The sequence below is a fragment of the Ipomoea triloba genome, chromosome 4 (assembly GCF_003576645.1).
Source record: "Ipomoea triloba cultivar NCNSP0323 chromosome 4, ASM357664v1".
Taxonomy (NCBI): Eukaryota; Viridiplantae; Streptophyta; class Magnoliopsida; order Solanales; family Convolvulaceae; genus Ipomoea; species Ipomoea triloba.
This window is the reverse complement of record NC_044919.1, coordinates 24,220,940-24,245,146: the sequence shown is the minus strand read 5'-3', so window position 1 is coordinate 24,245,146 and position 24,207 is coordinate 24,220,940. Positions and strand designations below refer to the sequence as shown.

General features: G+C 35.6%; 1 protein-coding gene across 1 annotated transcript; it reads right to left on the bottom strand.

The window, feature by feature from the left end:
* Positions 1 to 808: 808 nt before the first annotated feature.
* Positions 809 to 2,484, bottom strand: LOC116017399 (GEM-like protein 7). Its single transcript, XM_031257979.1, has 3 exons — positions 2,269 to 2,484; positions 2,120 to 2,182; positions 809 to 1,389 (listed from the first exon to the last, which is right to left on the bottom strand). The coding sequence occupies exons 1-3, from the start codon at positions 2,408 to 2,410 to the stop codon at positions 926 to 928; spliced, it is 669 nt and encodes a 222-aa protein (XP_031113839.1). The 5' UTR covers positions 2,411 to 2,484; the 3' UTR covers positions 809 to 925.
* Between the last annotated feature and the right edge of the window lie 21,723 nt (positions 2,485 to 24,207).

Below are 24,207 nucleotides of genomic sequence, written 5' to 3'. Positions count from 1 at the left end.
TAATATTAATATTAATATTAATATTATTATTATGTAATAATAAAATAAAAATAATAATAATAAGGACATTCATGTTATTATTAATATTAATATTAATATTATTATTATGTAATAATAAAATAAAAATTATAATTATAATTATAATAATAATAATAATGCAAATTAAAACAAAATTACATATATAATAATTTCTTTAAATACAAATTTCAATTTTTGATCCCACATTGGTAACTTATGAAGATGAGCTCATTTGAGCTCCTCTATATAAGAGAAGCGTTGCTTCTCTTTTGAAATTAACAACAGGATGGGAAGTCTTAAAGAGCCAAAAGCTCATTCATTTAAGGATCCTTAATTGTTCTTAGTTATAAGTTTTTTTTTAAAAAAAAATAATAATACAGGAGCCTTTTGGGGAAAGGGAGATATTTCTCCAAAACGCGCCAAGGGGTAAAATTGAAAATAACTATTCTCGAGGACTTAGAAATAGCCTAATACCTATGGGGCCTAGGAATCTCTATTCCCCTTATCCCTTGGAACATTGTTCTTGGGAATAGAAAGTTTTACCAAATAGCGGAGTATGCCTATTACTGGGAATGCTATTCCATTTCATGCCTATTCCGCGAACCAAACGTGCCATTATAGTATAAGTATTAAATTTTTATATTGACCCGACACAACCCGTCTAACGATCTCACACAAAGTAAACATATTTAAAATTTTGTATCAATACCAAACTCATACAGAAAAATTTATTTGAGTTCTCATTTGCATCACACACACGTTTGTACAATTAAAAGCTGCATCATTGATCTGGCTTAAATCTTTCAAATTGGATTTTGAAACTTATGTATATTTTCCATTCCACATTTACATGCAATACAAATCAAAGATTATTTACAATGTTTGAAGTCATATATGACAACACATGCTAGCACTGGGTCTGATATATTGCCTCCTTAAGATGTTTCAATGTTCTTTGATGATTTAAAAATCCCATGAACCAGAACTCATGCTTGTCCTCAGTAACTACTTGTATGTACTTCTGTGATGGTTTCTTCACATTACGGCTCTCGTGGGCAATCTTTATCTTTCTAAGTGGGATCATGACCTTGTAACGAACTCTAAGCGATTTCCCACTTGAAGAAGAAGAAGAAGAAAGCTTAATGGATCTCTCACTACAGAAAGCAATCTTGTGAGTGGAGATAAAGAGAAGGCCTGCAATGGGACCAGATGTTGTTGATAGATAGCACTGACAAGTCTTTAGAAGCTCTTCACCTTCCTTAGCATTGAAATTCCACTTGAAGATTTTGCTAACCCCACCTACTTGGAGAATTTTCTTCCCAAGGCTCAACTTCCCTTTTACAGTTTCAGTAATCTTGTTTCCTAATTTCACTGCAGAGTGAAATAAATAGCATTAGAATAATCTTGCCTCTTGGGTATATACCCAAAGTTATTCTAAATGTTTGTAATTAATTGTTGGCCAAGTCTAGTAATTGGTGGCTAGGGGATTGTTGGGCGGAGGCTGGTGAAAGGCCAAGCCCAACACCTTATCTCTCGAAAATGCAATGGCGGTCTATAAATAAATAAAATTATGTTTTTGCTACTACCTATAACTTTTGGCGTAGTAGTAAGCGTTTAATCCTAACAAATTGGTATCAAACATGCCGTTGAAACTGACAGGTGCTGGGAGCGGAAATTGTTGGGCAATTGGTTGCGGCCAATTCTATGGTGGCTTGGGGATTGTTTGGCGGGTGAAGGGCCAAATCCAGCACCCAACCTCTCAAAAATGTAATGGCAGTTTATAAAAAAATAAAGTTGCGCCTTCATTACTAGCTATAACTTTTGAAGCGGTTTGATCCTAACAAATTGGTATCAAACATGCAATTAAAACTGACAATTGCTGAGAGGGGGAATTGGTGGCGGCCTATTCTATGGTGGCCAGGTGATTGTTGGGCAGAGGCCAATGAAGGGCCAAATTCAGCACAGAGCTTCTCGAAAATGTGATGGTAATCTATAAGGAAATAAAGTTGCATCTTTCGTACTAGCTATAACTTTTGGCGTAGTGGTAAGTGCTTTATCCTAATAAATAAGAACAACCAAAAAGAAAATGTTACCAACTTACCATGTTCTCGGATGCCTTGTGCAAATTTATTCATCCTGTGAGCCACTGAATCTGCTCTACTACCTGCATTTGTTTGCATTTCATTAGCTTCTTGTCTTAATGGTTTTATCAGCTTTAATTTATTCTTCTTCAGAGTGAATAGAACTTACTGAATCTGATCTTTGGAGGTTCATTTGACAAAGCCAGGGCATGGCATTGGGCTCCATGGCAAGCCAGAAGCCTTCTCTGTGACTTCCCAAATGAGGAAACTGCAGAGCAGATTGGAATTCTTACATCTAACAGTGGATTCATCTTCCAGCTTGCTTCAATTTCTTGCAATGCCTCCTACAGAAGGAGAAGAAGATTGCAGAGATGATGGATTGATGAATATAATGAAAGTTTTGTGTGATAGATGATCAGCTCCCATTCCTGAGACTATTTGTAGGAGAAAGGTGTAGGCCCGGTTTGGTAAATGGTTGTTGGCTAATTGGGTTAGCTGATTGGATTATAAGGTATGATTAATTGATAACATTGGCGGATTGTAGAAAGTTGTTTAATAAAATTAGCTGTTAGCTGATAGCTGTTTGGTATAATTTCTTTTCTCAAAAAGTTAATTGAAAAGGCTGCTTTGAGTAGCATTTTGAATTTTAGTATTTTGGAGTTACAAAAAACTTATTAACCAAACACCTAATAGTGATTAAATAAGCTAAAATTGGCTAATAGACTAATTATTTACGAAAGTTTTAGTTGCATGAACCCTTTTGCTTTTAGATCATCCTTGCATGTGCTGATTACTTGGTGATGTAAAAACTCTACTTTATGAAGAGGCATTCTTGCTTTTTTAAGTAAGCAACTTCTAATCTATAAGAGCCAGTGGACCCATTGTACACCCAAAAGTTGGAATATACTAGTGTAATAGAATTGAATTGCCATGCTAGTGTTTGAATGGCATGATCCTTTTACCTACAAATAGTCCGACAAATAAAAAATCGAAGTGATAGTCAAATAGCAACTGGCCTACTAATATGGATCTTGATGTTCCCTCTGTTTTTAGTAATGATTAAATAAGCACACAAAAATATGTAATTAAATTACTGAATTAAAACAGACAAAATTAGACTATTTTACATTCTTAAAATGAATTAATACCTAATTTAGTCCTCAACTATATTGATTTTTCTCGATTTAGTGTTAAACGGCTTCTGTGCTTAATTACGTCATTGACTTTGATTGTTTTACTCAATTGAGTCTTTGGCTATTAGAATCAAAGAATAAATAGAAAAAATTCACTATAGTCAAGGACAAAATTAAGTAAAACAACTATAGTTGAAGACTAACTTGGATAAACTACTATAGTTAAGGACTAAATTAAGTATTAATAGATGTGAAATTAACAAGTTATCTTAACAGGTGGCTCAATTGAGTAAAATCATCAAAGTGAAGGACTTAATTATTACAAAAATTTTGTTAAGACTAAATTGAGAAAAACAACTGTAGTCGAAGACTAAATTAGATATTAACTCTTTTAAAAATAATGTCATCAAAGTGATTAATGGGTTAAAACAGTTACATGGCAATTTGCTTAACCCTTCATTGACACATTTCATTTGAACTCATGAAGAGGAATCAGGACGAATTGAAGGAGCTCCTTCATTGATCACAATGAGGTCGAAGAGGAGCCTATGTCAAGCTCTTTTTTTTTTAATGGTGGTTTTCCTACTAATAATTAGGATTTGACTTTATCTGACTCAGCAATTTTCACTTCAATGCCATGTCATCATTAATCAGAAGAGAGCCTATGTCAAGTTCTTTTTTTTTAATGGTGGTTTTCCTACTAATAATTAAGATTTGACTTTATCTGACTCAGCAATTTTCACCTCAATGCCATGTCATCATTAATCAGAAGAGAGCCTATGTCAAGTTCTTTTTTTTTAATGGTGGTTTTCCTACTAATAATTAGGATTTGACTTTATCTGACTCAGCAATTTTCACCTCAATGCCATGTCATCATTAATCAGAAGAGAGCCTATGTCAAGCTCTTTTTTTTAATGGTGGTTTTCCTACTAATAATTAGGATTTGACTTTATCTGACTAAGCAATTTTCACCTCAATGCCATGTCATCATTAATCAGAAGATATATTTGCCTACAAATGCAAAATTCCCGAACTCCTATGACCCCACATTCCGACAATCGTTATACTATGGACCATGGTCCACAATGCATTATGAACCATGGGTCATGGATGATACTACATTTGTGTTGAACTGATACTGCAGTTGTGTTGAACGGATACTGCAGTTGTATTGAAAGGGAACTGCAGTTGCGCGGAACAGAGGCCGTTTCATCCGTCTATAACTATAGTTGTGTTAAACCGATACTGCAGTTGTGTTGAACGGATACTACAGTTGTGTTGAATGGATACTGTAGTTGTGTTGAACGGATGAACGACCTCTGTTCCGCATAACTGCAGTTTCCTTTCGACACAACTGCAGTATCTTTTCAACACAAATGCAGTATCCGTTCAACACAACTGCAGTATAAGCCATGAATATGGTCCACAGTATAATTTGCGACATTCCAGTCAAACGACAAGATAGTGTAAGAGTAAATTACGGTGACTTAACGGCCCAATAAGAAATATAGTGAAATAGAATTGCTGGATTTTTTCAAACAATTACGTGATGTTTTATATTTTAATAATTTAATTGCAATTTTCTTTAATTTGATAATCCAATTATATTATCTGTACATGTAGGAGAGACATAAACTTATATTAGTCCATATATCAATATAAACTCAAGACGCAATCAAAATATATTAAATAATTCTTAACTTTTCTCCCTAAATTCATATTTTCAACTTAAATTTATTTTTCTCTTTTTTATTTTATACGAATAAAATTAATGTATAAAAATATATCATTAGAAAAGCTCTAATTGAAATTTTTTAAATAACACGTATAATAATTTTTTTTTAATATTTTAAATGTATCTGCTAGCTCATAAACCTAAACTTTAATATACATAAATACTAAACTAAACATACATCATATGTATTTTCATTCACTCGATATTAGGTTCATAAGGTTCAAATACTAAACAATATACTACAGACGCATTACGTTTGATAGCATTCACCATATACTATATTAATAATATTTGTTCTATATATGTCCGTAAATCTAAATCTTAATGTACAATTGTACATATACATTAAACTAAATGTACATTATATGCATTTGCATTCACTCTATAATAGGTTTATAATATTCATTTTATATTTATATGTTCATAAAAATAAAATTTAATGTACATAAGCATTAATAAAGTAATGACTTTATGTACTTATAGACATTTTTTAATATATATATATATATATATATATATATATATATATATATATATATATATATATGGTCATGTTCAAGTGTGGCCGTGCTCTTAGGTGTGAACAGTGCGGCCTCACCACTATGTATACAGATATACACCACTCAGTGTTAGAAAATGCACCACACAAATATGCATCGTTAGGGACGCATCACCCAAAAACACACCACTAGGTATGCAAATATACACCACACAGTATTAGCAAATGCACCATTAGGGACATGGGAGTTATGGTGCATTATTTTGGGTGTGTGGTGTGTTTTATGGTGTTTTTGTATATTTTCATTGTGGTGTGTTTCTTAACATTGAGTGGTGTATTTCGTAACATTGAGTGGTGTGTGACCGCACGACCACACCTAAGAGCACGGCCACATTTGATTAATATTCTATATATATATATATATATATATATATATATATATATATATATATATATATAAATATNTATATATATATATATATATATATATATATATATATATATATATATATATAAGTATGGATGTCATGTAAAATATCTTAATTAGAGTTTTTTAATACTCCCTCTGTCTCATTTTACCTGTCCTGTTTACTATTCATTGGTCAAACCAACTCTTTCTTCATTACTTATTTTCTTTAGTAATTTTTAATTATTTTTAAATTTGATTTTTTGTGTTTAATAGTACTTTTAATGTACTTTCTAAATATATAAAATTTTATATACTAATACTAAATTTAATATTATGAAAAATTGAATTAAAAATAACTTCAGTCAAGCCTCGTTAACCGAATCAGACAAACAAAATGGGACGGAGGTAATAATATATTTTTAATACAATAATTTTATTTTTACAAACAGTAAAAGTAAAAGTACAAAAAAAAAATTGAAGTTGAAAAAAATAAAGTATAAGAAGAAAAAATAGAAATGAGTTAGGTGCACCTAACAACATGCACATGGTCAACACTCAACAGTTTAACTCTTGGAATATGCTCTCAACCTACCCAAATTGAACCGTAATAGCATAATAACCCACCTAATGAATTGAGGCAAATTATACTACAGACAATGGTTCACATTGGAATATGGATCATTGATAAATATTCATTTTAGTATCTTGAATTTTTATTTTTAATATATTGAGAGTTCATTTCTTTAGTAGTATACCTTAAAATGAACATTCAATGTAATTAAGATATACCTTCAATATATATACTATTGTTGAACATTATTCAATAGTTTATCTTATAAAACAAACAACGGTCCATAGTATAATGATGGGAAAAGGGTCAAATCGACCCATGAACTTTATACAAAAGTACAATTAGATCTATAAACTTCAAAAAGTACAATTAAACTCTCAAACTTATTATTTTAGTGCATTTAAATCTAATAACCTGTAATTTACCTAAAATAACTAGTCAACAAGATTCCAGCGACAATTCCGGCGATAAAAAATTTTCGACAACACTTTAAATTTAAAAAAAAAATCCGACAACTGTGTGACCGATGACCAATGGTCGCATTCTGGAGGAGACGACCAGACTGCGGTCACCTTCTGTATCGGAGAAGACGACCTGTCGTCTTCTCTGATGGAGAAGTCCGGAAAATGGTGTTGGCAATTTTTTTATGGTCGGAACAGTAGTCCATCATTGGAATTTTACTAGGTTACCGGTAAACCAAACTTAATTGACTCATTTTAAAAAGTTTGAGGGTTTAATTGCACTTTTTGGAAGTTCAAGGCCTAATTGCACTTTCGAATAAAGTTCAAGGGTCTATTTGACTCTTTTCCCTATAATGATTGATGAATTGAAAGATGTTAAATTGTAGACATCTACAACTTTTTTTTTGGTACAAGGAAATGAAAACACAAAGTAAAAGCTTGCTAGCTTGAAGGTGGAATCCCTTAGTCTCATGAGGCGTAAGGTGTTGACGACCCAATCTGTGCTTGCTACGGTGCTTGTGCACACAATCACTAGTACAAAACAAGTGATTTGCACTTGTTGTACAGAGCGATTAGTGCCGTTTTACGATAGGAATTTATGAACAAGACAACGCTAATAGTCATGACTATAGGCATCTATTCTGTGTTTACAATAGATGCTTATTGTCAGTTGTACTAAATATAATGATTATAGGCGTCGATTTCTAAGCAAGGAACAGATGCCTGTCGTTCTTGTTTATATATATATAAGGCTAAAGTGTTATCCTGCACCATGAACATTTTAGCAGGTTTCCTACAGGTTGGAGGTAATAATATGCTAACATGCACTTTTTTTTCGTCTAGCACTTGACCATTCTCCACATCATTGTCTGCGAGGGATAACAGTTGCCACGTGGCACGAAGTCGACCACGACGGGGGAGGCGACAATGGCCGTGAAACGTTGTCATTCCGTTCTGGATGCGGGGTTAGTGGTGTGAATTTGGGTTTCGCCAGGGAAGATGCCAACTTTTCTAGGTTTGGGTTTGGATTTCACTTTTGCGACGACGTTTCAATGTCGCAAGCATTCTTCTTGGATGGTGTGATTCCAAAGGATTCTACATCTGATGAAGAAGATGAAGAAAGTGAGATAACCAAAGTGTCATGCAGGGTCCTGTTTGTAAGCAATACGCTGAAGATGTACGCATCACGCTGGCTACCAAACATTACGAGTTTTACCAAGATTAGAAAAGATTCAGACCCTGATTATATTCTATATTGTCAAAATGCAGGCTTGTATTGGAGTCAATTATCAGCCAATTGCCAGCAGAAAAGGGAGCGGTTTCCTGCAGCTTTCTGCTAAAGATCCTGAAAGCCGCCAGTATACTTAGAGCTCCAAATTCATCAAAAATGGAGGTGGCGAGGTGGGTGGCTCTCCGGCTAGAGGATACTAGAGTGGGTTATTTGTTGATCCCCTCTGTTTCATTGTCAAGCGAGACAGTGCGTGATGTTGATAGAGTGATGATTATGCTTGAGGAAATCTTCTTGAATTGCAGGGGAAGAGTCCCCCGACCAATCCACCCAGGAGGAGCAAAGAGGATTTCGCGTCCACCACCACCATAGCCAGAGGAAAATTCAATGTAAAGGGTCCAAATAGGTGCCTTAGATGTCCATTATGTGTTGGAAAGAAGCTAAGAAACAAGACTACAAGTACAAGGATTGAGGTAATATTTTGGTCGCTGGTCAACAGAAGGTCCGCATCAGCTTAAACCGGTGCCATGTCATCATAGTAGCTGGGAAACCTGCTAAAAATGCTAGACAACAAACAATTAATAGTAGGTGGATCTAAATATATGTTCTGAAAGGTCAGGGTGCATCATAAACAATTTGATATAGTTTATGGTGCGGGATGCCACTTTAGCCTTTTTTATATATATAATTTTGATCACCACTGCTACAGTAAAATCAATTCTCCACAATACACATCAACATGATTATATTGCAAAATCCCCAATATTCATTAACAGAATTATATTCCACAATTCACAATATAATCCAAACTACAACACAATTCAAAATATAAATCCACACTACAATCTAAACTAAAACACAACAATCCACAATATATAATCCAAACTAATACATATAATCAACAATATAATACAACCATTAATATCTAAGTACTCCACGATAAGCACACTTATACACATTCATTCTAAAAGTACTTGAGCCCTTTCTACTACGATACATCTTTTGTTTTGATGTCGGTGCCCAAGCTGCCACATGTGTTCCATTAATGACGCCTATACATTTCTACAATAAAGATTGTAATAATATTAACAACAACAACAATAACAACAACAACAACAACAACAACAACAACAATAATAATAATAATAATAATAATAATAATAATAATGAAACCTCAAAATAAAGATACTATTTTGGATACGTAAGATTTCTGGTTGAACAAGTCATCTAATTTGTGGCCTAATGATATCATTCCCTAAGTGTACAAGCACTCGTACCATTATCTTCACACATTTATAAATAGTTACAGTTAAATGTTGAAACCTTTTAGCTACTATACGTTGTGTGCATTCTTGGCATAAAACAATAAGACCCATAGCCAATTGTTCTGCTGCACACTAACATTTCTTGTATCATGTAACAATTTCATGTTCTTCAACCTCTTACATAGAAGAAAGAATACATGTGGCTTCACCCTTAAGTGTTCATAACATCTTGTAGGGTGTCCAAATAATAATTCTCCCATGTATTGATTACCTGTGAGTGTAGAGTATCTACACGACATCCTTGACTAATTTCATTTTAGGCAAATGACTTAAAAACAGGTTGCCCATTACGGTGCGTGCCATTTGATTCTATTGTATAATATATCTAGAAAAACAACCAGGGTACTATCCAACCACTTTGCTTTTCATCATGCATATTCTGTAAGTTACTCATCTACAATTTTCATTAATTTTTTAACTAATATTCACAAAAATCAAGCATACGAAACAATTTGAGGTTCCAATTGCAGAACTCCCATTTGATGTTCTACAATTAAAACCGTAGAACATCAATTTGAGGTTTTACAATCAGAATCGCATTTTAATGTTTTAATATCATAACGTCAAAATGAGGTTCTACTGGAACCTTCTCATTTTGAGGTTCTACTAAAACATTCATCAATTATCAATTATCATAGCAAAAGAGAAATGAGATAATATTCATCAAAAGAGAAATGAGATAATATTCATCAAAATAAATAAAAAAAAGAAGAAATGGGGAGAAAGAAGGTTGTTGCAACCTAACCCTAGAGGGAAGAAAATGTCACTAGATTCGAACAAATGACCTCATGTAAAATTGCACTATTCACCATATTATACCATCTCTCCATTTAGAGAATGTCTATTCTTAATTCTCCAAAATTATATATGAAGTGGAAGAATGAAAATGAGATTAAAATTGAAAAATAAATTTAGTAAGAAAGTTCTCCAATTTTCATTTTCAGACTTCTCTAATTCTCCAATTTTCCAATTTGGTAAACAACCCCATAGGGGTCATTTACTTCTTTTCTCTGATTTTTTCTTTTATAGTTTTCCATTCTCCATTTATCCAGTTTTCCATTCCTCTGATTTTTTAATTTCAATTTACAACTTCAATTTTCAAACAAAAAAAATCAATAAATTAATACTATGTGTAAAACTAACAAAAGTTAATAAAAGTATATTACTAAATAAATTGTAATTATTTCAATTATTACATAATTTGGTTACAAAACAAGAACGTCATTGTTACAACCCCCCATATAGCATTTGATATGTCTTCTCGAACTTCATGCATAACATGTTGTTGAGACATATATATCTAATTCTATAGGTTTATTTCCACCACAACTTCCACTACTACTAGGCATTTCCATGTCTTCCTTTTCATATTCGGTAAAATAATTGATCCATAGCATCATGCATCTGTATAAAATTGTGCATTGCACAACAAGCAATAAGAATTTAGACTTATCTTCGCAACAGGTACCCATGAATGTATTTAAGAACTGCGAACCTCGTTTTACTATACAAAAAAAACCTCTCTATGACCCTTAATTGTTCATAACATCTTGTAGGCCGTCTAAATAATAATTCTCCCATGTATTAGTTACTTGTGACTGGAAATTTTCAAGACGACATTGTGTTTTGATTTATTTCATTCTAGATAGAGAACTTAAAAATATGTTGTCCGTTAGGGTTCCGTTTGATCCATCGCATAAAATATCAAGAAAAACGACTAGAGTACTATCTAACAACTTTGCATCTTTGTTATGCGTATTCTGTAAGTTACTCATCTACAATATTAATTAATTTCTCAACTAATATTCACAAAAATCAAGCATACAAAACAGTTTGAGGTTCCAATTGCAGAACTTCCTGTTGAGGTTCTGCAATTAAAACCGTAGAAAATCAATTTGAGGTTCTACAATCAGAACCTCAAAATGAGGTTCAACTAGAACATTCATCAATTATCAATTATCATAGCAAAAGAGAAATGAGATAATATTCATCAAAATGAGTAAAAATAGGTTTAGGTAATTACTTGTGGACTTGGACAAGTTCCTACCGAAGATTTTGGAGTGTCTGTCTTCAGTTGCTGAGATGAAAAGTTCACCGGAGAATGTAGGCTCAACGAAGTGATTGTGCGGCTTAACAAAGTGCTACTACGCTCCTCTTTGCTGTACGTGAAGGAAGGCTGCTACGCAAACGATTGGAAAAAGAAAGAAGGCAATCGGGAAGAAAGAAGATTGAAGGCGATGTGGAAAAGAAAAGAAAGAAGGAGGTGATGGAGAGAAAGAAGGATGAAGGCAATAGGAAAGCTAGATTCGAATAAATGACCTCGTGTAAAATTACATCGTTCACCTGCGTTATTACATCTCTCAATTTGGAAAATGTCTATTCACAATTCTCCAAAATTGTATAAGAGGAGAAGAATGGAGATGAGATTAAAATTAGAAAAATAAATTTAGTAAACAAGTTCTCCAATTCTCAATTTTTTTCAATTTGGTAACAGACCCCATAGGAGTTGTTTACTTCATTTCTCTATTTTTTCCTTTTCTAGTTTTCCATTTCTCAAATTTTTCATTCTCCGTTTCTACAACTTTTCATATTTCCAATATTTTAATTTCATTTTACAAATTCAATTTTAAATAAATATCAATAAATTATTACTAAATGTGTAAAGCTAACGAAAGTTAACATAAGTATATTACTAAATAAATTGTAATTATTCCAATTAATACATAGTTTGGTTACAAAACAAGAACATAAGTGATTACAATACCCTCATATAGCATTTGTTATGTCTTCTCGAACTTCATCCATAACATGTTGTGACATATCTAATTCTATTAGTTCATTTCCACCACTAACTCCACTACTACTAGGCATTTCCATGTCTTCCCTTTCATATTCGGATAAATAATTGATTCATAGTATCATTCATCCATATAAAATTGTGCATTGCACAACAAGCAATATTAATTTGGATTTGTCTTCGCAACGGTTAACCATGAATGTATTTAAGAATTGGGAACCTCGCTTTTAGTAATCCAAAAACACCTCTCTATGACATTACGCAAGGACGAGCGTCAATAGTTGAATAGAGCTTGCTTATTTCGTATACGTCCTCATCTACAGAATTCATTTAAATGATAGCTCTCTCCATGATAAGGTGCCAAAAACCCAGGAGTATTTTGATAGCTGGCATCGAGAACATATAGTAATTACCTATATAAATGTTATGTACATAATTAATAACTTATTTATACCTTTCAATAAAGGAATTTAGCCATTTCAAGTTAAAAAAAAATACAATATCATACATTGGGAAGATATAGGAAATCTATGTTCAGGTTTTGAAATTGCATTAAAAAGATGAAAAAATCATTTGCACTTCCCTCCCATCCTGCGTGTATGTAAGTAAACATCATGTTATGTGAACAAACGACCATGACATTTTGGGACAACATTAAGCCCTTTCTACCACGATACATCTTTTGTTTTGATGTTGGTGGCCAATCTGCCACATGTGTTCCATCATCAATGGCGACTATACATTTCTAGAATAAAGATTGTAATAATATTACAACAACTAACAACAATAACAACAATAATAATACCTCGAAATAAGGATACCATTTTGTATTCCGTAAGATTTCTTGTTGAATAGGTCCTCAATTTTTTGGCCTAATCATATCATTCCCTAAGTGTACAAGCGCTTGTACCGTTATCTTCACACATTTATGTACAACTATAGTCGAATGACGAAACCTTTCAGCTACTATATGATGTGTGCATGCTTGGCATACAACATTAAGACGTACCTATAGCCAATTGTTCTGTTGCACTAACATTTCTTGTATCATGTAACACTCTCATGTTTTTCAACCTCTTACATAGAAGAAAGAATACATGTAGCTTCACCCTTAATTGTTCATAGCATCTTGTAAGGTCTCCAAATAATAATTCTCCCATGTATTACTTAGCTGTGTGTGTAGAGTTTCTACACAGCATCCTGTCTTAATTGATTTCATTCCAGGTAGAGGACTTAGAAACATGTGCATTAGGGTGTCGTTTTATCCTATCATATAAAATATAAACAAAAAAGGAAACAATCAGGGTACTATCCAGCCACTTTTCATTTTCGTCATGCGTATTCCATAAGTTACTCATCTACAATTTTCCTGAATTTTTCAAAAAATATTCATAAAAATCAAGAATACGAAACAGTTTGAGGTTCTAATGCGGAACTTCCAATTGAGGTTCTACAATTAAAACTATAGAACATCAATTTGAGGTTCTACAATCATTCTTCTGGAACCTCAAAATGAGGTTCTAAAATCATAACCTCATTTCAAGGTTCTACACTCAGAACCTTAAAAAGTGGTTTTGCAAGAACCACTTCAATTTGAGGTTCTACCATCAGAACCTCAAAATGAAATTCTACTAGAACATATCATCAATTATCAATTATTATAGTAAAAGAGAAATGAGATAATATTCATCAAAATAAGTAAAAAATAAGTTTATTTAATTACTTGTGGACTTGGATAAGATCCTACCGAAAATTTTGGAGTGTCCGTGTTTAGTTGTCGAGATAAAAGGTTCACTGGAGAATGTAGACTCATCAGAGTGAATGTGTGGCTTAACGAAGTGCTACTACACTCCTCTTTGTTGTACGTGATGGAAGGCTGCTACGCGAAGAATTGGAAGAAGAAAGAAGGTAATGGGGAAGAAAGAAGACTAAAGGCGACAGGGAAAAGAAAAACAAGGAGGCGGTGAGGAGAAAGAAGGTTGGAGGCAATAGGGAAAACATAAGAAAGAACGCTACTGCAATGACCACATGTAAAAGTTCATTGTTCACCCGCATTATTCCATCTCTCAATTCGGAAAATGTCTATTCTCAATTCTCTAAAATTGTATAAGAAGTGGAAGAATGGAGATGAGATTAAAATTAGAAAAATAAAATTATTAAACAAGTTCTCCAATTCTTAATTTTTCCAATTTGGTAACAGACCCCATAGAGGTTGTTTACTCCAATTATCTGTTTTTTCCTTTTCTAGTTTTTCATTTCTACATTTCTCCAATTTTTCATTCTCCATTTCTATAGTCTTTCATTTCTCCAATTTTTTAATTTCATTTTACAAATTAAATTTTTAAATAAAAAATCAATAAATTATTACTAAATGTTTAAAGCTATCGGAATTTAATATAAGTATATTACTAAATAAATTTTAATTATTCCAATTGATACATAGTTTGGTTACAAATCAAGAACATCATTGACTACAATTCCCCTATATAGCATTTGCTATGTCTTCCCGAACTTCATGCATAACATGTTGTGACGTATCTAATTCTATAGGTTCATTTCCACCACTAATTCCACTACTACTAGGCATTTCCATATCTTCCCTTTCAAATTCGGTAAATAATTGATTCATAGCATCATGCATCTGTAAAAAAAAAATTGTGCATTGCACAACAAGCAATAAGAATTTGGATTTGTGTTCGTAACGGGTAACCATGAATGTATTTAAGAATTAGGAACCTTGCTTTTAGTAATCCAAAAACACCTCTCTATGACATTACGCAAAGATAAGCGTTGATAGTTAAATAGAGCTTGCTTATTTTGTATCCATCCTCATCTACGAAATTTATTTAAATGATAGCTCTCCCCATGATAAGGTGCCAAAAACCCAATAATATTTCAATAACTAACATCGACAACATAGTAATTACCTATATAAATGTTAGGCACATAATTATTAACCTATTTATAATTTTCAACAAAGTAATTTATTCATTTTATTTATTAAAAAAAAAAAAAAAAAAAAAAAAAAAACAATATCATACCTTGGGAAGGAATAGGAAATCCATAACCAGGTCAGCTTGTACGTAAGTAAACATTGATGGATCTCAGCGCTGCACTATGCTTACTTCCCAGGGGGTGTACGTAAGTAAACATTGATGGATCTCTCCACAGAGTTCTTTGGCTAACTGGTTGCCATATCCTTCCTAAAACCAATTGGTGATAGGTAGGTGGACTAATACCATTTAACCACATCCCTCCATGGTAAGCCACAGCGCCACGTCTCGAATCGAGCAGGGGCTGAACTCGGCCAACCTTGCTGACGCGCAACAAACATCATGTCATGTGAACAAACGACCATGACATTTTGGGTCAACATTGAGTTCTTTCTACCATGATACATCTTTTGTTTTGACGTTGGTGCCTAAGCTGCCACATGTGTTCCATCAATGGCGCCTATACATTTCTACAATAAAGATTGTAATATTATTACAACAACTAACAACAATAATAATAACAACAATACCTCGAAATAAGGATACCATTTTGTATTCCATAAGATTTCTTGTTGAATACGTCCTCAACTTTTGAGCCTAATGATATCAATCCCTAAGTGTGCAAGCGTTCGTACCGTTATCTTCACACATTTATGTACAACTACAGTTGAATGATGAAACCTTTTAATTACTATACGGTGTATGCATGCTTGACATAAAACATTAAGACCCATAGCAAATTGTTTAGCTGCACTAAAATTTCTTGTATCATTGTAACACTTTCATGTTCTTCAACCTCTTACATAGAAGAAAGAATACATGTGGCTTCACCCTTAATTGTTCATAGCATCTTGTAGGGTGCCCAAATAATAATTCTCCCATATATTAGCTACCTGTGAGTGCAGAGTTCCTACACGGCATCTTGTCTTGATTGATTTCCTTCCACACAGAGGATTTAAAAACATGTGTATTAGGGTGTTGTTTTAACCTATCGTATAAAATATCAAAAAAAAAAAATTACCAAGTTACTATCCAACCACTTTTCATCTTCGTCATGCGTATTCCGTAAGTTACTCATCTTTAATTTTCATAAATTTTTCAACAAATATTCACAAAAATGATGCATACAAAATAGTTTGGAGTTCCAATTATAGAACTTCCTTTTGGGGTTCTGCAATTAAAACTGTAGAACATCAATTTGAGGTTCTAGAATCATAAGCTCATTTTGAGGTTCTACAATAAGAACCTCAAAATGTGGTTCTGCGAGAACCGCCTCAGTTTGAGGTTCTACCATCAGAACCTCAAAATTAAGTTCTACTGGAACATTCATCAATTATCATAGCAAAAGAATAATGAGATAATATTCATCAAAATAAATAAAAATAGGTTTAGGTAATTACTTGTGGACTTGGACAAGATCCAACTGAAGATTTTGGAGAGTCTGTGTTTAGTTGCCAAGATGAGAGTTTCACTGGAGAGTGTCGGCTCAACAAAGTGATTGTGCAGCTTGACAGAGTGCTACTACGCTCCTCTTTCCTATACGTGAAGGAAGGCTGCTACGCGAACGATTAGGAAAAGAAAGAAGGCATGGGAAGAATGAAGACGGGAGGCGATGGGGAAAAGAAAAGAAAGAAGAGGCAATGGGGAGAAAGAAGTATGTTGCAATTAGCAAATGACCTAACCCTTGAACGAAGCAACTGGATTCGAATAAATGACTTCGTGTAAAATTGCATTGTTTACCTGCGTTATTCCATCTATCCATTTAGAGAACTTCTATTCTCAATTCTCCAAAATTGTATAAGAAGTTGAAGAACGGAGATGAGATTAAAATTGGAAAAATAAATTCGGTAAACAAGTTCTCCAATTTTCATTTTTCCACTTCTCCAATTCTTCATTTTTCCATAAAATCCTACATTTTTCCAATTTGGTAAATGACCCCCTTCATTTCTCTGTTTTTCCTTTTTTAGTTTTCCATTTCTCCATTTCTCCAATTTTCCATTTCTCTAATTTTTAATTTCATTTCACAAATTCAATTTTTAAATAAAAAATCAATAAGATTAATACTAAATCTGTAAAATTAACGAAAGTTAATAAAAGTATATTACTAAATAAGTTGTAATTATTACAATTATTGCATAGTTTGGTTACAAAATAAGAACATTATTTATTACAATCCCCCATATAGCATTTGTTATATCTTCTCGAACTTCATGCATAACATGTTGTTGTGACATATCTAATTCTTTAGGTTCATTTCCATCACTATTTCCACTACTATTAGTCATTTCCATGTCTTTCCTTTCATATTCGGTAAATAATTGATACATAGCATAGTGCATCTGTATAAATTGTCTATTGCATAACAAGCAATAAGAATTTTGACTTGTGTTTGCAATGTGTAACCATGAATGCATTCAAGAATTAGGAACCTTGTTTTTAGTAATAAAAAACAACTCTCTATGACATTACGCAAGGACGAGTGCCGATAGTTGAATAGAGCTTGCTTATTTCGTATCCATCCTCATCCACGTAATTCATTTAAGTGATAGCTCTTCCCACGATAAGATGCCAAAAGCCCATATTTATTTGGATAACCGGCATCGACAACATAGTAATTACAGATAAAAGTGTTATGCACATAATTAATAACATATTTATATCTTTCAAAAAAAATAACCTATTTATAATTTTCAACAAAGTAATTACCCATTTCATTTAAAAAAAAAAAAAAAAAAAAAAAAAAAAAAAAAAAAAAAANAAAAAAAAAAAAAAAAAAAAAAAAAAAGAAGAAGAAGAAGAAACAATATCATACATTGGGAAGGAATAAGAAATCCATATTCAGGTTTTTAAATTGCATCTAAAAATATGCAGGAATCATTTGCACTTCCCTCACATCCTGTATGTAAGTAAGTAAACGTCATGTCATGTTAACAAACGGCCACGACAGTTTGGGTCACCATTTAGCCCTTTTTACCATGATGCATCTTTTTGTTTTGATGTTGGTGCCCAAGCTACCACATGTGTTTCATCAATGACGCCTATACATTTCTACAATAAAGATTATAATGATATTAACAACTAACAACAACAACAACAACAACAACAAACAATAACAACAACAACAACAATAATAATAATAATAATAATAATAATACCTCAAAATAAGGATACCATTTTGAATTCCGTAAGATTCTTGTTGAATAGGTCCTCTATTTTGTGGCCTAATGATACCATTCCCTAAGTGTACAAGCGCTCATACCGTTATCTTCACACATTTATGATGAGTGAGGATAATTGATTGATTAACAGAATTACGCAGATACAATATACCTATACGAGAGTTGGCATCAGACTCTCCTAAAGTATAGGTACTAAGCATTGACTAATAACTAACTAATAACAATAACATATTAAATATAAATGTACAATATATGATATGGTTAACACGCCCCCTCAAGCACAAGGTTGGGCGGAAACAACATTGAGCTTGGAGCGGAGAGTCTGAAAACGCGTAGCAGGCAGTGGTTTGGTGAAGATATCTGCGACCTGATCTTGAGTGGAGACAAAAGAGACAGTGAACTCACCCGAAGCAACCTTATCGCGAACAAAATGATAGTCCACCTCAACGTGCTTAGTCCGGGCATGAAAGACTGGGTTCGCAGCCATATAGGTGGCGCCTAAGTTGTCACACCATAGCGTAGCGGGCTGGCCTGTGTGTAACTGCAATTCGCGGAGTAGTGACACAACCCAAGTGACTTCCGCAGCAACATCAGCGAGACCCTTGTACTCAGCTTCTGTAGAGGACCGAGCTACTGTGCGCTGCTTCCTGGAGACCCAAGAAATCAGATTTGACCCGAAAAAGACTGCATAACCGTTGGTAGATTTTCGGTCTAGCGGACAACCAGCCTAGTCGGAATCAGAGTAACCATGCAAGGTGGAGTGTGACGACTTCATAAGACGAAGGCCCATATCTATAGTACCTTTAACATATCGTATCACCCACTTGAGCAAACCCCAGTACTCAGCTGTCGGAGAGTGCATAAACTGGCAGAGCCGATTAACTAAATATGCCAAGTCAGGACTGGTAATGGTCAGATACTGCAAGGCACCCGCAATACGACGATACTATGTAGGGTTGTCAAACGGGTCGAGAGAGGGCGTAGCAGACTGAGTGACGGTTGCTGGAGTAGCCAGAGGTTTACAATCAGTCATGCCTGCCCGAGCAAGAATATCTTGCATGTACCTCTTCTGTGACAATAAGAAACCGTCTTCAGAACCCAGAGTCTCAATACCAAGGAAGAAACCAGGAGTGCCGAGATCACGAATTTTGAAAACAGATGAAAACCGATGTAGAAGTGACTCAACTAAGGTCGCATCATTTCCCATCATAATAATATCATCTACATAAACAAGTAGATAAACCCGTGACCCGGCCGTTGCAAAGTAGAATAGGGAGACATCCGTCTTTGACGAGGAAAACCCAGCAGAAATCAAAAAATCGTGAAGCCGCTTAAACCAGGCACGTGGGGCTTGCTTAAAGCCGTACAACGAGCGCTGCAGATGGCATACGTGACCTGGATGAAGCAGGTCCTCATAGCCTGGAGGTTGCTTCATGTAGACGGTTTCAGAAAGATGCCCATTTAGAAAGGCGTTATGAACATCTAGCTAACGTAAGACCCAAGAATGCGTGACAGCCAGCGAGAACAGGAGTCGGACAGTCGTCGATTTTACCACGGGACTAAAAGTATCAAAGAAGTCCTCCCCTACGACCTGGTTATAGCCTTTGGCGACTAGCCGTGCCTTATACCGTTCAATGGTACCATCTGCTTTCCGTTTGGTGCGGTACACCCATTTACACCCAATTATATTCATCATCGGAGTTGCAGGTACAAGCTTCCACGTGTGATTGTGCAGTAACGCATTAAACTCCTGATCCATTGCATCCCTCCAATGTAGATGTTTCACAGCCTGTGTGTAGCAGGTTGGATCAGTGGTTGCAGTTAAAGCATAAAACTGCTCTCCGGTTCCTCGTGTTTTTGTACGTGTGCGCATAGCATGACGTGCCCCTGATTTCGGATTAGAGGGACCCTGACTTGTTGTAACTTGAGTACTTGGAGCTGAAGCTGATATATTAGAGTCAGTATGTGTCCGAGATGGTGAAGTTGAGACATACTGAGTCCCTGATGAGGCTGAATCCGGAGTTAAAGGCAAAGGCGATGCGGGAGCATGAGTATAGACCGGCGCAGTTGCCCAGGGTGTATCCAGAGTTTGTGACGAAGATGAGTCCTGTAAGATATCCTGAAAAGGAAAAACGGTTTCATCAAAACGGACATGACGACAGGTATAGACTTTTCCAGTAAATAGGTCCATGCAACGGTATCCCCTAAAGTTGACCGGATAACCTAGGAAAACACACGGGGCAGACCTATACTCTATTTTATGACGGTTGTAAGGGCGGAGATATGGATAACACCGACATCCGAAGACACGGAAAAAATTGTATGGTGGAGAAGTGTTGTACATTTTGAAGTAAGGGGTCTGGAAGTTTATAGCTGACGAGGGCAAACAGTTAATAAGGAACGTAGCTGACTCGAAAGCATAATCCCAAAATTTTAAGGGTGTTGAGCTTTGGGCAAGTAAGGATAGACCCGTTTCTACAATGTGACGATTACGGCGTTCAACTCTTCCATTTTGTTCATGGGTATATGCGCATGATTGACGATGTGTAATTCCTAATGACTGAAAAAGAGTGTGTAGGCGACGATACTCCCCGCCCAAATCAGACTGTATGGCTTTGATAGAACGCGAAAACCGATGTTCTACCATCGCCCGAAATAAATGGAAAATTTTATATATGTCAGATTTTACATGTAATGGATAAAACCAGGTAAAGCGGGAGTAGTCATCTACGAATAGGACGAAATAACGAAAACCGGAATTGGAAAGTACAGGAGACGGACCCCATATGTCCGTAAAAATCAAATCTAACATAGCCGAACTATTGTTATTAACCCTATCTAGTGGGAATCTAGACGACTTGCCGAGTTGGCAAGCCGAGCAAACACCTAACGAACTAATTTTATGAGACGTGACCGGGACGTGCGTCAAAACGCGATGCAGAACTTGGCTGTGCGGGTGACCTAGACGCTGATGCCAAACTGTGGGCGAGGCTCGGGCGGTGAGAAACACTTTGTGACCGGGAGGCATGGATAACAGATAAAGATCGCCCGTAGTAAACCCCTTAAGAAGCACCAGCTGTGTTGTGCAATCCTTCACAAAAAAACAATCTTTATGAAATTCAAAATAGACGTTATTCTCGTTAGTAAATTTATAAACGGAGAGTAACGACAGTGATAACGACGGGACATGAAGAACATTTGACATTTTTAAGGGGTGTGGAGTCGAAGGGATAACCGTGCAGCCTATACTAGAGATGTCCAAACCTGCACCGTTTCCCACTTTCAGGACGTCGTTGCCTGTATACGGTTCAGAGTAATCCATGAGAGTCGCATCGGGTGTGGCATGGGAGGTGGCACCCGTGTCTGGATACCACGATTCGGCCCCCGACTTATTTGCGGCCTCACCGGAAAAAGCCGCATTGGCTTGCATCACCTGCCTCTCGTCATAGCGCCTCCAGCACGTCACCGCCGTGTGACCGTGGTTACGACAGATTTGGCACCTTGGTGTGCCACGACCGCCGCAATTCGGAGTCCCAGAACCGCGACCACGGAAGTGCCGCCCGCCGCGGCCACCCGACTGGCGTCCTCCAGCGCCAGCGTTGTGTCGGCCACGACCAGCATAGAAGGCCGTCGGCGATGAGTGCGACAGAGCTGCGTCAAGGCCACCACCTAATTCCTCTGCATGAAGGAATTCTTGGGCCTGGAGATGATCGGCTAACTGAGGAATCGTCATTGGCGTCGCCGCAGCCGTCAACGTGCTCGCCATTGCGCGGAACTCTGGGCGCAATCCTCGAAGGACATAAAGGATCTGTTCGTCGGCAGTTAGCGGACGGCCGGCCAACGACAAGGCTTCAACGAGCATTTGCGCCTATCCAAGGTATTCTGCCGGCGTCTGATTCCCTTGCCGGAGGGAATGGAATTGGCCGAGGAGGCTCAGGCACCTTGTGCGAGACTGCGACGCGAAGGCAGCGGTTATGGAATCCCATACCTCCCGCGACGTCTCCCTTCCAACGGCGAGATACATCACCTCACTGGTGAGTGAGGAGACGATGAGCGATAAAATCGCTTGATCTTGCTACACCCAAGGGGAGTACGCGGGATTGATCAGCGGCGGCGACGGGGCGGTCGCGGATGACACAGCAGCCGGGATCGTCGGCGGGGGAGAGGGTAGTGAGCCGTCGAGATAGCCTAAGAGACCCTGGCTGCGTAGAAACGGCATTATCTGTGTACGCCAGTGAATGTAGTTTCTGGAGGTTAGCTTAATCGAGATGTGATGGTTGGCTGGGGATAAGTTGGTCGCCGGCGGTGGCACAGAGGCAATGGCGGGGGTGATGGTGTCATCGGCAGTCGGAGAAGCCATCGGAAGCCGGCGAAAAATTTGCGGAGAAAGGATCGTGTATGGCTAATACTAGATGAGTGAGGATAATTGATTGATTAACAGAATTACGCAGATACAATATACCTATACGAGAGTTGGCATCAGACTCTCCTAAAGTATAGGTACTAAGCATTGACTAATAACTAACTAATAACAATAACATATTAAATATAAATGTACAATATACGATATGGTTAACATTTATGAACAGTTGCAGTTGAATGTTAGAAACCTTTCAGCTACTTGTTATCTGCATGCTTGGCAAGCATTAAGACCCATAGCCAATTGTTCTGCTGCACTAGCATTTCTTGTATCATGTAAGAGTTTCATGTTTTTCAACCTCTTACATAGAAGAAAGAATACATGTGGTTTCACCCTTAAGTGTTCATAGCATCTTGTAAGGTATTCAAATAAAATTCTTCAATGTATGATTACCTATGAGTTTAGAGTTTCTACACGACGTCCTATCTTGATTGATTTCATTCTAGGTAGTGGACTTAACAACATGTTGTCCATTAAAGGACTGTTTGATCCTATCGTATAAAATATCAAGAAAAATGATCAGGGTATTGTCCAAGGACTTTCATCTTTGTCATGTGTATTCCGTAAGATACTCATCTACAAATTTTATTAATTTTTCAACTAATATTTATAAAAATCAAGCATACAAAATAGTTTGAAGTTCCAATTGCAAAACTTCCTTTTGAGGTTCTGCAATTAAAATTGTAAAGCAACAATTTGAGGTTTACAATTAGAACCTCAAAATGGGGTTCTTTTGGAACCTCCTCATTTTGAGGTTCTACCATCAGAACCTTAAAATGAGGTTCTACTAGAACATTCATCAATTATCAATTATTATAACAAAAGAGAAATGAGAGAATATTCATCAAAATAAATAAAAATAGGTTGAGGTAATTACTTGTGGACTTCAAGACCCAAGAAGGTTGCTATGCGAACAATTGGAAAAAGAAAGAACTAAGAAGGCAATGGGGAAGAAAGAAGACTGGACTGGAGGTGATGAGGAAAAGAAATGAAAGGAGGCGATAGAATTGCACTTATATTTCTGCATTTGGAGAATATCTATTCTCAATTCGTCAAAATTGTATAAGTGGAAGAATGAAGATTAGATTATTTTTCAAAAAAAAAAATGAAGATTAGATTAAAATTTTAAAAAAAAAAATTAATAAACAAATTCTCCAATTTGCATTTTTTTCACTTCTGCAATTCTCTTTTTTTTTTTTTCAAAAAACCCTCCATTTTTCTAATTTTGTAAACAACCCCATCTCTCAATTTGACAGGTGATTTCCAGCTCCTCTTAGCGCGTATGCCTTCAGCATGTCTAGTAGATTGATCATAATCACAATCCATAACAGAGAATGGGGTAAGAAATCGAGGGTTGG

Excerpts from the sequence above, each read along its gene's own strand:
- LOC116017399 (XM_031257979.1), bottom strand. The coding sequence starts at position 2,410 with ATGAATCCACTGTTAGATGTAAGAATTCCAATCTGCTCTGCAGTTTCC. Across the intron at positions 2,183-2,268 it reads ACCTCCAAAGATCAGATTCA|GTAGTAGAGCAGATTCAGTG; the intron begins GTAAGTTCTATT and ends AAACAAATGCAG. Across the intron at positions 1,390-2,119 it reads ACAAGGCATCCGAGAACATG|TGAAATTAGGAAACAAGATT; the intron begins GTAAGTTGGTAA and ends TTCACTCTGCAG.